General features: G+C 41.3%; 1 protein-coding gene across 2 annotated transcripts in view; it reads left to right on the top strand.

Moving 5' to 3' along the window:
* The window catches only part of LOC142571459 (protein ECT2-like), a 109,481-nt gene that overhangs the window by 56,629 nt on the left and 38,524 nt on the right, over positions 1 to 14,328 (top strand). For both annotated transcript variants that reach the window (XM_075679824.1, XM_075679825.1), the window contains exons 13-14: positions 2,745 to 3,047; positions 10,220 to 10,316. In XM_075679824.1, coding sequence (XP_075535939.1) covers positions 2,745 to 3,047; positions 10,220 to 10,316 — 400 coding nt within the window. The remainder of the gene's footprint in view (positions 1 to 2,744; positions 3,048 to 10,219; positions 10,317 to 14,328) is intronic.

The raw sequence follows: 14,328 nt of genomic DNA, 5'->3' as shown, positions 1-14,328 counted from the left end.
AGCGCTTAAAAGTGTTGAAAAAAAAAAGAAAATGAGAGAAAGAAAAGCTTTCAGCGCTTACTAGGAATTCACGATGTGCGTGCATAACAGCTTACGGCTGCGTCTGCCTGCCTCGGACATCAGCGAAGTCTTTCCAAACGAGACGGAACTGATCCTCAAGCTACGACTGCTGTTATAAAGGAAAATGTATTGCATAGGTAATATGTGAAAACTGCAAATGAAATTGCATTCTCATTACTAACACACTTTGCTACCATAAAGCTGAAAGAAAATAGAGACGGCGCCTCCTTCAGGAAACAGCTTCATATCTGTCCTTCACAAAATGTTGCCCATTTGTTTGCGTTCTTCATTACCTTGGGCTTGCCTAATGCAGTCTGTTACCAGCATATGTGTACAGGGTTACTGGAGTTATTAGCGGTGCATAGTAGATATTCTGTCTGGCCAGTGAAGAGTGAAGTCAGCTTACCTCAATTGCAAACTCAACATGAAGAGAATGACTCCTATTGTACATTTTGGTAAATGCTTCTGGTTTAATTTACTCCCTCATGATTGCTGCTCAACATATTCGATTCTAATATTGCCATCTGGATTATTTTTACTGCTGCATCAGAAGTTTCTCGTTTTCAAAGAAATAATCACTTTTTATTACGCAGTGAAAGGAAGTCGCCAAGCGTGCACATCAATGTCAAATATTTGCTATTTATTTACATGATAGATGATAACCTATGTTTAAGGGCTCTCGATTGAGTGAAGAACAAATAAATATGATATGCGTAAGGAACAGAACTCTGCCAACAAGCCCAACTACCTATGCTAGAAACCAGGACCAGATATGAAAGACTAAAAACTCTTTACCTCGTTATCAATAATTATCTTAAAATAAATAAATCAGATTACTTTGAGATCAAAACTAATGAAACATCAAGGCATCGTCATAGTAAGTTTATCCCATTACCGACTATAAAAAATAATTGTTTCAAGTTTAGTTATTTTCCCCGAACTTGTAGGGACTGGAACTCTCTTCCAGATTCTGCTGTTCGGTCGACATCATTAGCTGAATTTCTACGCCCCTTAGATAACTTCATCTATGGCACTAGCATGCCCTGATGAGGTCAGATTGCTGCTGTATAAAGATTGCTGTTCTGATTTCTGAGTGATGCATTCTTGTTTTTGTTTATGTGTGCATTTCACGAGATGATCTTTCTTTTTTTTCTTTAACTAATGTATAACTATGGATTTCAATATGTTCTGTACTACTTAATTTACTGTTCAGATTCGTTTTCTTCTTTCCACTCCTGTTACAGCCCCTGAATGAGGCTGACAGTATTAATAAATGAAGATAAATGAATGAAATTAACGGGTCAATTTATTAGTATGATCAAAACGCAGCCATGAGATCAGATTCACATTACCAAGCATGATGACTGTTAGCATAGTGCACCACATGTTTGGCTCTTACACATATAGCACTCTAGAACGGTCACCTTTAACTGGTGCAGACATTTTAAGACGGTTTCTTCCGCAACCTTTGTTCGTGCTAAACATGTGCAGGAAGTGTCTCGCATGAACCTATTGACATAGCGAAGAGGGCTCCGATCTGTGTGTTGCCACCTTTCGGCAGAAAGAAAAAAAAAACTTTTCTGGTTTCTTATTGATCCAGAGGCATCGTCACTGCAGCTGAAAACCTTTCCAACACTGTGGCATAGGCCGTAGTGGTGGCTGGCACAACGGTGTCGCACAACTGCACTGCAAATGCCCAAACTCCCACAATTTTTATGTGTACTTCATGAACCGTGGGGAGTGTTAGCAAGTAGCACTCACAGCCATGGTGGTGAAAATGGAGCATCTTGTCAACTACAGGCACCCTTGATGTCATAATGTAGCATGTGAGGGTTCTTTGGCCAGTTGTCTACTCCTAAATTCACGTGCTGTGTGACACTTACAGTGGAAAGGATGTTCCATCTCCTAGGAGTTGTCTGTTATTCCTCAAGAAGCAGTTCAGAAGGCATTCCAAAATGCATTCCAAATGCATTTTTGCTGCTGCATCAGAAGTTCCACGTTTTCAAAAAAATAATCACTTTTTATTATGCAGTGAAAGGAAGTCACCAAGCATGCACATCAATGTCAAATATTTGCCAATATTGTCAATATTTGTCAATATTGTCAAAAGTTGGGAACAATGTATTGCTAGCAAAGGGAAATGCTTCGAAAGCAAAACTTACGTTGTACCTACCAAATTAAAGTTTTATTGAAATTGTCTAATGTTTGGGTAATAACTAGAGGGCAACACTCAACATAACTAGATGATTGCATGCTCTAAACCTCAGGTTATTTGGGGTTTTCTTTTTTTTTTTTTTTTTTTTTTTGTGATATGGAATTATTTTATCTGCACTGGATCTGAAAACTGTTGAATGTTATTACTCGTGAGCTAAATTAAAGTTTGCCTCTTGATGAAATTGTTGTTAGATGAGTTCTAATAAGGCAACTACTAATGTTGACAAAGGTGTTAAAAACAAACATCAATTTTACACCGGTTAAACAAACAGTGGTAACAGACAGCCGCACCAATTTTCAAGCTATGTCATTCCACTGCTGAGAAGTGGTCACAGGTATGATTTCTGGATGTAGCAGCTGCACTTGATATGCATGGAATGCAGCCACACTTATGCACGTTGATGTAGGTTGTAGCTGGTTGAAACTAATGTGGAGCCATCAGTCAATCATCAAACTTGTTGTGGTTGCAGCTGTTCAAGGCACCCCTGGAGGACCCAAGCAGCATGGCGGGGGAGCCGCTGCTGGACTCTGCCGAGGTGCGGCTAATTTTTGGACACCTGCCGCCCATTTACGAGGTGCATCGCAGCCTGCAGCTCCAGCTGCAGGCAATGCTACGCACCTGGTCTGACGATCATGCAGTGGGTGAAGCCGTATTAGCACACCGTGAGGCATTTGAGAAGGCCTACCCACCCTTTGTCAACTCCTTCGAGCGTGCCAAAGAAACCCTCGCCCAGTGCGACCGGCAGCGGCCTAGGTTTCATGCCTTCCTCAAGGTCTGTGGCTTTTTTACATTCACAGTCGAACCTCAGTACAGTAGACTTGCGTTAATTCAACTCCGGTTAATTAGATTTTTTGGTTAATTCGATCCTAGTCGAAGGTCTTGGCCAGCATCCATGCATTTCTGTGGGCCCAAATTTCTGTTATTTCAATCCTAAAATTGCCCTTCACCGAATAATTCAAACTTCACCCATCAGGACTCACGTGCCTAGCCCCTTTCGGTGACCCCGATAGCGACCCCTTTATGGCAGTGCCTGTCTCAGCGAAGCTTAGGGGAGAGTGAATGTGTTGAGCATGCAGCATCTCTCATCGAAAATGCTTATTTTCGGCTCACTTTAGGAAGATCTTCAGGCAGATTTTCCATAGTTGCCAATTCTTGATTATGGTATGTACCCAATTCTAACGTGCTCTTCTTTCTTTCTTTTTTAAAGGAAAATCAAGTAGAAAATTGCCTGTGTAGTGCAATCAAACACTAAACCTTCTTCACAACGTTTGCGTTATTCGCCGCATAACGCGGATATATTGCGGCAAAGCCAACTTTATAATACCGTGTGACGACGATAACTTTAAAAAAAATGGTTGCCATTGTGCAACCATCTTTCATGCAAAAAAATCGAGGGCAAGTCTTTGTTTAGGAGCTTTAATATAATTTGTGTCAGCTTACTACTTTGAACGCTTAGATAGTGGGTGCACATGGGATTCAGGGGAGTGTTAAAATAGAGAAAATACTGCTAAATGAATCTATAGTGTGATTTGATATTTTTGCTGCATCTTGTTTAATGCGATCCACCGGATAACTTCACCAATTTTGTCAGTCAGGGTCAAATTAATGGAAGTCGACTATACAAAACATTATCCAAATTCAACATGCATGTTGGAATTTATGTGAAGCATTTAATTAAATGCTATAAAACAAGATGTGATGCATACAATTACAATGAAATCCCAGTCAGGACCCTGCATATTTTGGTGAGCCTGTTTGAAAAAAGATTTTGCGCTGATGTTGCACTATCTTGCTCAAGTTTTGCAGAGAGATCGGTGTTTTGAGTCTACGTCGTTTAATATAACCCTTGGCATAGTTAAATGCCTAGTTTTAAGAAGAAAGTGCAAATTTGCATGCACTTAGGGGGATGCAAGCTGCTTTCGTGACAGCACAAGCATAAACTTGTGTCGCCACCTGCCAGCAGCTGCAGAAAGTGGCGTTTCAGGGAGCGCAGCCTGATATTAACATGCGACTGCCCTCCCTGAAAGACAAGTGATGATCACTGTCACACCTGTCGCACGAATGAGAGCTGCTGTACCAGGCAAGTTCAACTCAAGCCCTGCACCTGGCCGCTGCTGCACTGCACATGAGGTGGCTTGACCATGCGATTTGCATTCTGGACATTGCGAATAGCAGCCTTCGTTTTTGTTCAAATGATACAATGAGAAATAAAGCATTATCAAAACTGTGCATTTTGCAACCTTCGGCGGTTGTTTTTGAATTGCTGAATGCTAAAGTTTAAAGCTAAGATGCTGAAGCCTAGGAGCACTCTTGACACTGACACTGAGCCGACAGAAGTGGGCGGTGGTGAGTTGTCTACGTCATCAACCCAAAAACTCAATGTTGGGTGCTGCACGGTACGCCAATGTAGGAAGCTTGCCACTAGTATATTTGTTTCTTAAGAACAAGTGCATTTCCACACGTGCACATCACCGCATTGTATTTATACTATCAAGACAAAAATTGCACAAAAATCTGCCAATTGTGCTCGATGGTCTGTTATTGCCGGCTCCTTTAAAAGTGGAATTTGTTGCATTGATAATATATCAGCAGCAGCAGCAGCCTATTTTATGTCCACTGCAGGACGAAGGCCTCTCCCTGCAATCTCCAATTACCTCTGCCCTGCGCCAACCAATTCCTACTAGCACCCGCAAATTTCCTAATTTCATCGCACCACCTAGTCTTCTGCCGTCCTCTACTGCGCTTCCCTTCTCTTGGTAACCATTCTGTAACCCTAATGGTCCAACGGTTATCTAACCGGCACATTACATGACCTGCCCAGCTCCATTTTTTACTCTTGATGTCGATTAAAATATTGTCTATACCGGTTTGCTCTCTGATCTAAACCGCCCTCTTTCTGTCTCTTAACATTATGCCTAGCACTCTACATTGCTCTTTGCGCGGTCCTCAACTTGTTCTCAAGCTTCTTTGTCAGTCTCCAAGTCTCTGCCCCATATGTCAGCACCGGTAAAATGCACTGATTGTATACCTTCCTTTTCAATGATAATGGTAAGCTTCCAGTCAGGATCTGACAAAGTCTGCTGAATGCACTCTAACCCATTTTTATTCTTCTGTAAATTTCTTTCTCATGATCACGGTCCCCTGTGAGTAATTGACCTAGGTAAACATACCCCTTCACAGACTCTAGAGGCTGACAGGTGATCCTGAAATCTTGTTCCCTTGCCCGGTTACTCATCATTATCTTTGTCTTCTGCATATTAATCCTTAACCCCACTCTTGCACTCTCCCTGTTAAGGTCCTCAGTCATTTGTTGTAACTCGTCTGCAGTGTTGCTGAATAGAACAATGTCGTCAGTAGACCGAAGGTTGCTGAGGTATTCGCTGTCGATCCTTACTCCCAAACCTTCCCAGTTGAATAGCTTGAATACTTCTTGAATATTCTTGCGTAGCTTGAATAGCTTTAATATTCACTGCGTGCTTGAATACCAAGCACGCAGTGAATAGCATTGGAGAGATTGTATCTCCCTGTCTGACCCCTTTCTTTATAGGTATCTTCCTACTTGTGGAGAATTAAGCTAGCTGTGGAATCTGTGTGGACATATTCCAGGATGTTTATGCAAGTGGTCTGTACTTCTTGATTACGTAATGCCTCTATGACTGCTGGTATCTCTACTGAATCAAATGCCTTTTCGTAATCTATGAAAGCGATATATAGAGAGGCTTATTGTACTCTGCAAATTTCTCGATAACCTTATTGATGACATGGTTGTGATTCATTGTAGAGTATCCCTTCCTGAAGCCAGCCTGTTCCCTTGGTTGACAATAGTCCAGTGTTGCCCTTATTCTATTGGAGATTATTTTGGTATATATTTTATATAATACTGGGAGTAAGCTAATAGGCCTATAATATTTCAGTTCTTTAATGTCTCCCCTTTTTCGGGATTAGTATAATGTTGGCATTCTTCCAGTTTTCTGGAACCCTTGTAGGTGATAAACATTTTGTATAGAGAGCCACCAGTTTTTCAAGCATTATATCTCCTCCATGTTTGATTAAATTGACTGTTATTCCATCTTCTCCTGCCGCTTTTCCCTGTTTCATGTCTTGCAAAGCCCTTCTGACCTCATCTCTAGTTATAGGAAGAGTTTCTGTATCCTGTTCATTATCATTTTGAATGGAGTTCTCCCGAGTCCTCTGGGTACTGTACAGGTCAGTATAGAATTCTTCCTCTATATTTATTATACCTTCGAGATTGCTGATGATATTGCCCCGCTTATCTTTCAGTGCATACATCTTTGTTTGTCCTAGCCCAAGTTTCTTTCTCACTGATTTCAGGCTGCATTCATTTTTCACGGCTTCTTCAGTCTTTCTTGTGTTATAATTTCGAATATCACTTATTTTCGCCTTGTTGATCAGTTTTGACAGTTCCGCGAATTCTATCTTATCTCTTGAATTGGACACTTTCATTCTTTGTCATTTCTTTATTAGGTCCCTTGTTACTTGGGAGGCTTGCCTACTGGTTGTCTTGGTGCCTTGCCTCCCACTTCAGTTGCTGCCTCTGAAGCCAGCCTCGTTACAGTTTCATTCATTACTTCTATGTCATCGTCATCATCTCTCTTTTCTAAGGCTACATATTTGTTTGCAAGTGCCAGCCTGAATTTGTCTGCTTTTACCCTTACTGCCTCTATGTTGACCTGTTTCTTCTTGACCAATTTTACTCTTTCTCTGTTGAAATTGTGGCGAATCCTTGCCCTCACTAACCTATGATCACTGCACTTTACCCTACTTATCACTTCTACATCCTGCACTATGCTGGGATCAGCAGAAAGTATATAGGCAGACCAAACTAAGTGAGAAAAGTGGTCTGTTATATCCGGAAGTATGCTGTATGTGGATCCAGTGTAACGGGCATGGACTTTATAAACATTGTTTTCTGGTGTCAGCGCCTCATTTAAAAATTAATTTGATTTGACATTGTGGATACCTCTCATATATTAAAATGAAAACAGAGTTACACACCTTGCAGTGTTTTGTGCCCTCATGTTGTTCGCTTTCCGAGGCTGTCTTGGACAGCATCATCTCATAGTAAAACGGACCATTTATGACGCTGCTAAAAATGTCTGTCTTCGTACACCTCGAACATATGGGGTAATGTTTTTCTCCATTCACATCTACTGTCGTGAAAGAGAATGTTTTGTAGTGCAAGCATTGAAAAGCAATTAAAAAAGAAGTATCGCATGTCATCTCACTCTGGCTCTTCCTGGCTCCTTTTTAATGCCCACCTCATTTCGGCAAACAATGCTGCCTTGCTAGAAATTCTTAGAATTTATTCTGCATTGTTATTTAAAACACAAAATCCTCCACTGCCTGGATGGAAATTGGTGCCGAGAGTCTGGAAAGCAAAATTTTTTACTTTTTCTGCCATAATTGGTCCAGTGGCTGGAAGGTTCAGAGTAAGAGGGTGAAGGAACTGTTAAACAGCCTTTTAATAGGCTGTCTCTTGCATGTTTAGTGCTGGTGGTCACATAATCTCGAGTTTCAAAGATGCATTGGAGCGAGAGGCAAACGAAGGGCTCACTCCCCTCTGCCTGTATTCATCATTCCAGCATTGCTGCAGCAAGCGTTCACGGTCGTCAAGTGAGATCTGTTCATGTTTGCCTGTGCACGATGCCACCATGCTTGTTATTTTCTTTTATTCATGTACCCTAAAGGCCTTCTTACAGGCATTACATAGGGGGTTAAATAACATTATATAACATATAAATAATGAATATATAATGAATAAATAATGAAAATATAGAAGCAGAACGAGTGCCATTTACTGAGAACATAACTTCATAAAGCATACTGAAAGATACACTGCAAACACTGAGAACATGCTGGAAAAAGTACAACTACAATGGTAGTGACAACAACAGAAAATAATACAATTCTAAGCAGTCAGCGCAATACAATTCTAACTGTCAGCATGCAATAAGTACTTCATTTTGCTAACAAAATTGTCGTGGATGTTGACAGAAACAATTTCCACAGGCAGCTTATTCCAATGGTAAATGGCAAGGAACAATGGTGAATGACGCATAAACTTGGTACAAGCGATCTTTGGTTGTACATTAAAGCCGTAGTCTAATCGGGGAAAGATGCAATGGGCCGGTTTGATAAGAGATTCTGTAAATGGCGCACGATTGTAATAAAGTTGGGGAAGTGAGATAACAGGGCAACAAGTCTTTACGTTTCCAGTGAACATAAATTTAGATCCTATTTGATATCAGTAATGCTGGAGTAACGAGAGTCCTTCCTTGTGATGAACCTAATGGCCTTATTCTGCAATGATTTGAGTTTCCCAGCAAGGTATGCTTCATGCGGGTTCCAGATGATGGCGGTGTATTCTTGTTGCAATCTGACTAAAGTTGTGTATGCTAATAGTTTGGTTTCCTGATTTGCGGAATGTAAGTGACGCCTAATGATACCTAGTGTCTTTGACGCTTTGGTGGTGATGTAATCAATGTGTTTATGCCATGTCAGGTCTGAAGAAATATGAATGCCTAAGTATTTTACTGTAAGGAACTTTCTCAATGGCCACGTTATTGATAGATAAAGGAAGGACACAGTGAGTTTAGCCGTGGTAAACGCTGCAGCTTTTGTTTTGGAAACATTAATCCCCATCTGCCATTGTTCACATCACTAGCGATTTTGTCAAGATCAGACTGCAGGGCATTAGTATCAAAAGGGTCAGTGATCTTTCTGTAAGTAACACAGTCATCGGCACATAGTCTAATAGTAGAAGTAAGGTTGCTGCTTATGTCATTAGTATAAATAAAGAAGAGAATCGGCCCAAGCACAGAACCTCGTGGCACACCATACTTTACACGGGTTAGTGCAGAACAAGATCCATTGGCAGAAGCAAACTGGTGTCGGTTAGTTAAAAAATGAACAATCCATTTCAGAACATAAGTGAATGTTCTGCTATTTATACAGCCGACAAAACTGTGAACCTTCGTTAGTTATGTAGTTCTTTGCTATTGGTATCACTGCTTTACCTTTTGGACAAAATATAAACTTTTTTACTCATACAACCAATACCAGAAATAATGCATATTCACTACATAAATTTCAAATTCCATACCAGATCTTGCTTGATTTCTCAGACATGACAAGCATGCAGTGTCGTGAATTTGTTTATAACAGACATAGTTGCTGTGAACAGCAGGTTGTCGGCCATTGCCTTGATTTAATGCGATTTTAAAGTGTGGCGTCTGGCAGCTTTTGATGCTGCATTGGTCAGACTGTGTGAAGATCTGTATCAGCCACAGTGGCGGATTGGATGCGAAAGCTACAGGCTTCACTTTCATACCACCGATGTAAAGATATCATTGACATGGCATGAAACTATCTTTCATCGTCGCCTCATAATTTAAACAAAATGAAATTTGTTCTCGCCATTGAAATTTGTTTCTTCTGATCGCCTGGTAATCCAGAAATTTTTATGTGTCCTTCCTTGTAAGAAAAATTGGTCAGCGCTGTACTTACTTGCATAAAAAATAGAATTTCAATATAACAATTTCGATACGGTGAAGTGCCAATTTTACTGACTTAAGGTTTAACTATATATTTATGAGCTTAACTGTATTCGATTGCAACACTAAGCAAAAGTGCACTAAGTTTTCTGTCAAGTGATGAAGCAATATTTAAGAAAAAAAAAATTATTTCCTTTCTGAACATTTTATGCTATCGCAGCTTGACATAAGTGCTCATGATATTCAAAGGCCTCTGCATGCAATTCATATTACGGAGATAGCAGTCTCCTTCCAACACCCTGATTGACCCTGACCACAGCTTTTTTTACATTGCAAGGTGCCTTTTGTGAATGTCATGGAGGCCAGTGGATTTAAAGTGGTTGAACCCTTGGAGTTGTGCCTGTCATATCACAAATATCTGGTATTTCAGAGGTGTCAGACCAAGCCTGAGTGTGGCCGGCAGACCCTGGCAGAGCTGATGATTCGCCCCATTCAGAGGCTGGGAAGCATGATCCTGCTGCTCAAGGGTGCGCTGTTTTCACAGATTTGATTAACTAGTTGGCATTGCCAAGCTGTCTCCTACGCATGCAACTTTTGAGGCCCAAAACTATTTGACTGTAAAAACCTGGCTGTGCAGATCACTTCAGCACCCTGCATAACGGGTCCCCTACAATTGAAGGAACACTAAAGGCAAATATTAAGTCAAGCTAAAGTGACAGGTTAGTGCTCGAGAATCTCTAAGGCATGAATATTATCGTGAATGGAGCCTTAATAATTGAGAAATTGATGTAAATGCAGCACATGATTAAAGACTCCCTCAGGCCATTCAAGTACTTGCCCCATGAAGGAAGCACTCCTCAGTTAAATTCTGTCTTTAGTACTCAACCACACGTAAAAAATATCCTTGTATTATAAGATGAAATAAAATGCTACTTGTCCAGTTCTGTTTCGATTATAGAAAAAAGAACTCATTGAAATTACCCTTGAGAACAATGCGAGCAGTCAAAAGGTTTCGTTTTTGCTGGGCTCCGCACCACCCACGCTTTCACATTTCAATAGTTTCGTTATCATGTAGTGCTGTGCTGGTTTTGCTGGCTCGCGAAACTCTCACAAGCTGCAAGTAGCAGAGAATTCAACTTCCATGTAATGTCGCGGGATGCCTGAACGGTCTACGCCACTTGACCAAAAAGCAGCTGCAATGGCAAATCCACCGCTCTGTTGGCTCGGCACTGCCGTCTGTCGGGCACCGTTTTACTCACCAACAGTAGAAAAGGGGGGTGATGGCGTATGCAATGTCATCACTTCCCCAGTTGGTTGGTGGGAGATTTGAATTTCGGAAAAGGTATTCAGACCTGTCAGATGCAGTTTTCTCGTAAAGCAAGTCTTTTCTTGGCGCGAAACGAGCGTTGTGAGGTTTCTGGAATGGTATTTAAACAGTCCACGTCGACTTAGTATTTGCCTTTAACGTCTCTTTAACCACCTGCTGTTCCAAAGTTTCGTCATTTCCTCATTCAGGGTATTTCCATTGAACAGAAATGCTTCTCCCAGTTTCTCCTAATTTCAGAAAGCTTCCTGGAAACCTGCTTCTCAAAGTGTGTGGAGCGCATTTTGCCGTTTCCACTGAATGTTATTGACAGTGTCATGAGCCTCATTGATCTGAAGTGTCATTTTTATAAACGTAAAAAAAAATTGCGGGGCTCAATTCATCAAATAAGGTAATTGCATGTATGAGATGGTGCTTCTTTATGGGAAATGCCATGCGGCATAGTCATGGTCTCTTTGTCATGCCTGCTGAATTTATGCTGCCCGTTGTTGGTACTACTACACTAGAAAGCCACCTCTGGAGCTTAGTCGCATTTTCTACCAATGTGAGATGACAGAATGACTTTCGTTGTACAGGTACAAGCCATTGTAATGGATGTGCCCAAATCAATTGTATGCACAAGACACTTATTGCCTTGTAAAAATGATACCACTGAGCGAGCAGCTTATTGTTTCTACAGCATGTGCATGTGGTGGCTCACATTCTTTTGCATGAATAGCTTACTGTAAGTGCAGCATACATACCTGCCACGTTATGCACTTTCGTCATAAAATGGCCAACTTCTAAGACTTCTGCTGTAGTGACACCAGTAAATTTCTTTATTTGCTCCCAGTTTGAGGCAACAATTCAATAATCAAGCTAAGATGAATCTGAACATTACAGTGCAGTTGGCAGCCTTCAAAATCTGGACAGCACTTTTAGGAATGTGGGGATTAACTTGGTTCTGTTGTAAAAGTCCAGATTTTCAAAGCTTTGTTACAACAACGCAAGTGCTACCTATATATACTGCTTGAAAGAATAAACATTTAATTATTGGTCAGAACTATTGTCTGTCCCTTTCCGGTGTCTTGTTTTGTGCTATTTCTGTTTAAGTCCCGAACCAACCAGGCTAATTGCATATGCTTGTATGTTACTAGGCTTGTAGAAATAGTCAATGTTTCATTTTTAATATTCAGTAGAATATTGCGCTTTTCAATATTTGCTTCAATGCAAATTTCAGTATCTGATATTTCCGAATTATTTGAAGCAAATTAAAACAAATTTACCCCCCCCCCCCCTCTCCCCCACCTCAGCAACAAAGGACGATGTCAGAACTGTCTCTAGACAACGAACTCCCTCCCTCCAAGCCAAATACTGATAAGACATGAACCATAAAATTTACTTCTAAGAAACTGAAATTCTTACAACCGAGACCAACCAACAAAAACGACAGCTTAATGCCCGCCCACATGGAGCGAACTTTCACGGCGAACTTCGTGCGGCCCGCGCCAACGCAGCGGAGCACCAGCGTGCCACCACCATGCTGCACCCACATGCGGCAAAAAACAGGCCGCCGCCGCCGCTGTTACGATTTCAGTGTTGCTAGAAAAAGAATGATACCATTCCCAGTAAAATGCAGTGAAAAAATTGTTTCGTATCTACAACTGAACCATTATTTATGCAATGGCGGCAAATAAGACAACTTATTAGCTAGGTTTAATGTCGATTTGACAATTTGTCATTTTTCATCAAAACATGTAATGGAGGACGCAGAGAAATTGTTGGGGCTGGCCATGCTGTGCAGTGGCAATCGGGATGAGGTTCAGCCGTGGTATCCGCGGTATTGTGCGAGGTGCTGCGGTAAGTGTTGTGCGTTCTGCAAACTTCCGTTCCCAGTTTGCACCCAAACTAAATGCTCAAGAAGGTCACGAACACATCCTTTCAGTAGTCGCAGAAAGCACCAGCTGCGGTGTGAACCGGTCCGGACATCGCCATGGGACGTGTGCAGTGGCTGCTTCAGCTGAAGTTGCTGCTCTTGAGAAAACAAGAAGCCAAAAACAGAAAAAGAAGGTTTTGAGTGCATTCAGTATAGAGAAAAAAAAAAGTTGGTAACAAAAAAGAAAGGGTAGGGGAGAGAGACACACAGCCTCAAGCAAACGAAAACAAATTATAAAAATGCTTGTTTGTGCCTTTTTGTTTCGAATAACCAATGAAACAATGAATCGGAAGAGCCTGTGCTGATTTAAACAAAAAGCACATGTCAACAAGTAATGATTATTGTTGACTCACCTTCAGGGGCACTACCAATCTCCGTGTCAACTTCCTGCCACACGACGATCTTTTTCCGCCAGTTCTTGTATTCAGGGTGGTTACAATCCCATAATATTGGTTGTGCCTGGACGGCTGTGGTCAGTCGATCATTGTACATGATGCGTGCAGCTTTTTTCGCCATGTTCACTCTAGGCTCCTTGGCTGGCTAGCCGAGTCAGATGTGGCAGCAGGAAGTCGTACGCGACCGCGCCTTGATTGGTCTACGCTGACAGCCTTAATTTCCCGCTTCCAGCAAGTGGTTGACCGCTTGAGAACATATCTAGCCCGCCTTGATTGACTGCAAATAGTCGCCAGCCGCCGGGTGGACGCCGCGTGCGGCCATTCGCCAGTTTTTGCAAGAAAATCGCTCCATGTGGGTCAGGCTTAACTCTTTCGTTAATGCGAGAAAATGGTCGTATTTTATAGGTCTCGGAAAAAAATTATTTACCACTACAAATAATATTGCAACACATTGCAGCATAGCATATTGTGCATAATTAGATGCTGTTTCCAAAAACATACAAAAAGTTATCAAAAAAATGCATTAGGTAAAACATACAAATTCTAGAAAGCGCCATTTTTGCTGCCAGTTGACAAAAACAACAGTAGAAAAACATATCCACAAAAACATTAATATCAAAGAAAATTCAGAATATACATTTCAAAAATAGGTAAGCCAGGAATAGCATTTGAAAGAATAAATGCTCAGTTCGCCGTCGTTCTTCGGATACAAAAAAGAAACTCAGACCAGTTCATGCGGTTAAGCAGTTCCTGGATATTGTGAAGCATAGTTGCAATCCTCACTTTTCCCACAACACGTCTGCTCTTTGTTCAACCTTACGTTCCTCGTAACACATTTTGCACTTCCGCCTTTTCGGCATCTTCTGAGGATGGTCCGATGAGAAGTCCGAGGAACATACTTCACC

The sequence above is a fragment of the Dermacentor variabilis genome, chromosome 2, assembly GCF_050947875.1.
Source record: "Dermacentor variabilis isolate Ectoservices chromosome 2, ASM5094787v1, whole genome shotgun sequence".
Lineage (NCBI taxonomy): Eukaryota > Metazoa > Arthropoda > Arachnida > Ixodida > Ixodidae > Dermacentor > Dermacentor variabilis.
Note: the sequence above shows the minus strand (reverse complement) of the source record. Positions and strands in the feature narration are given on the sequence as shown.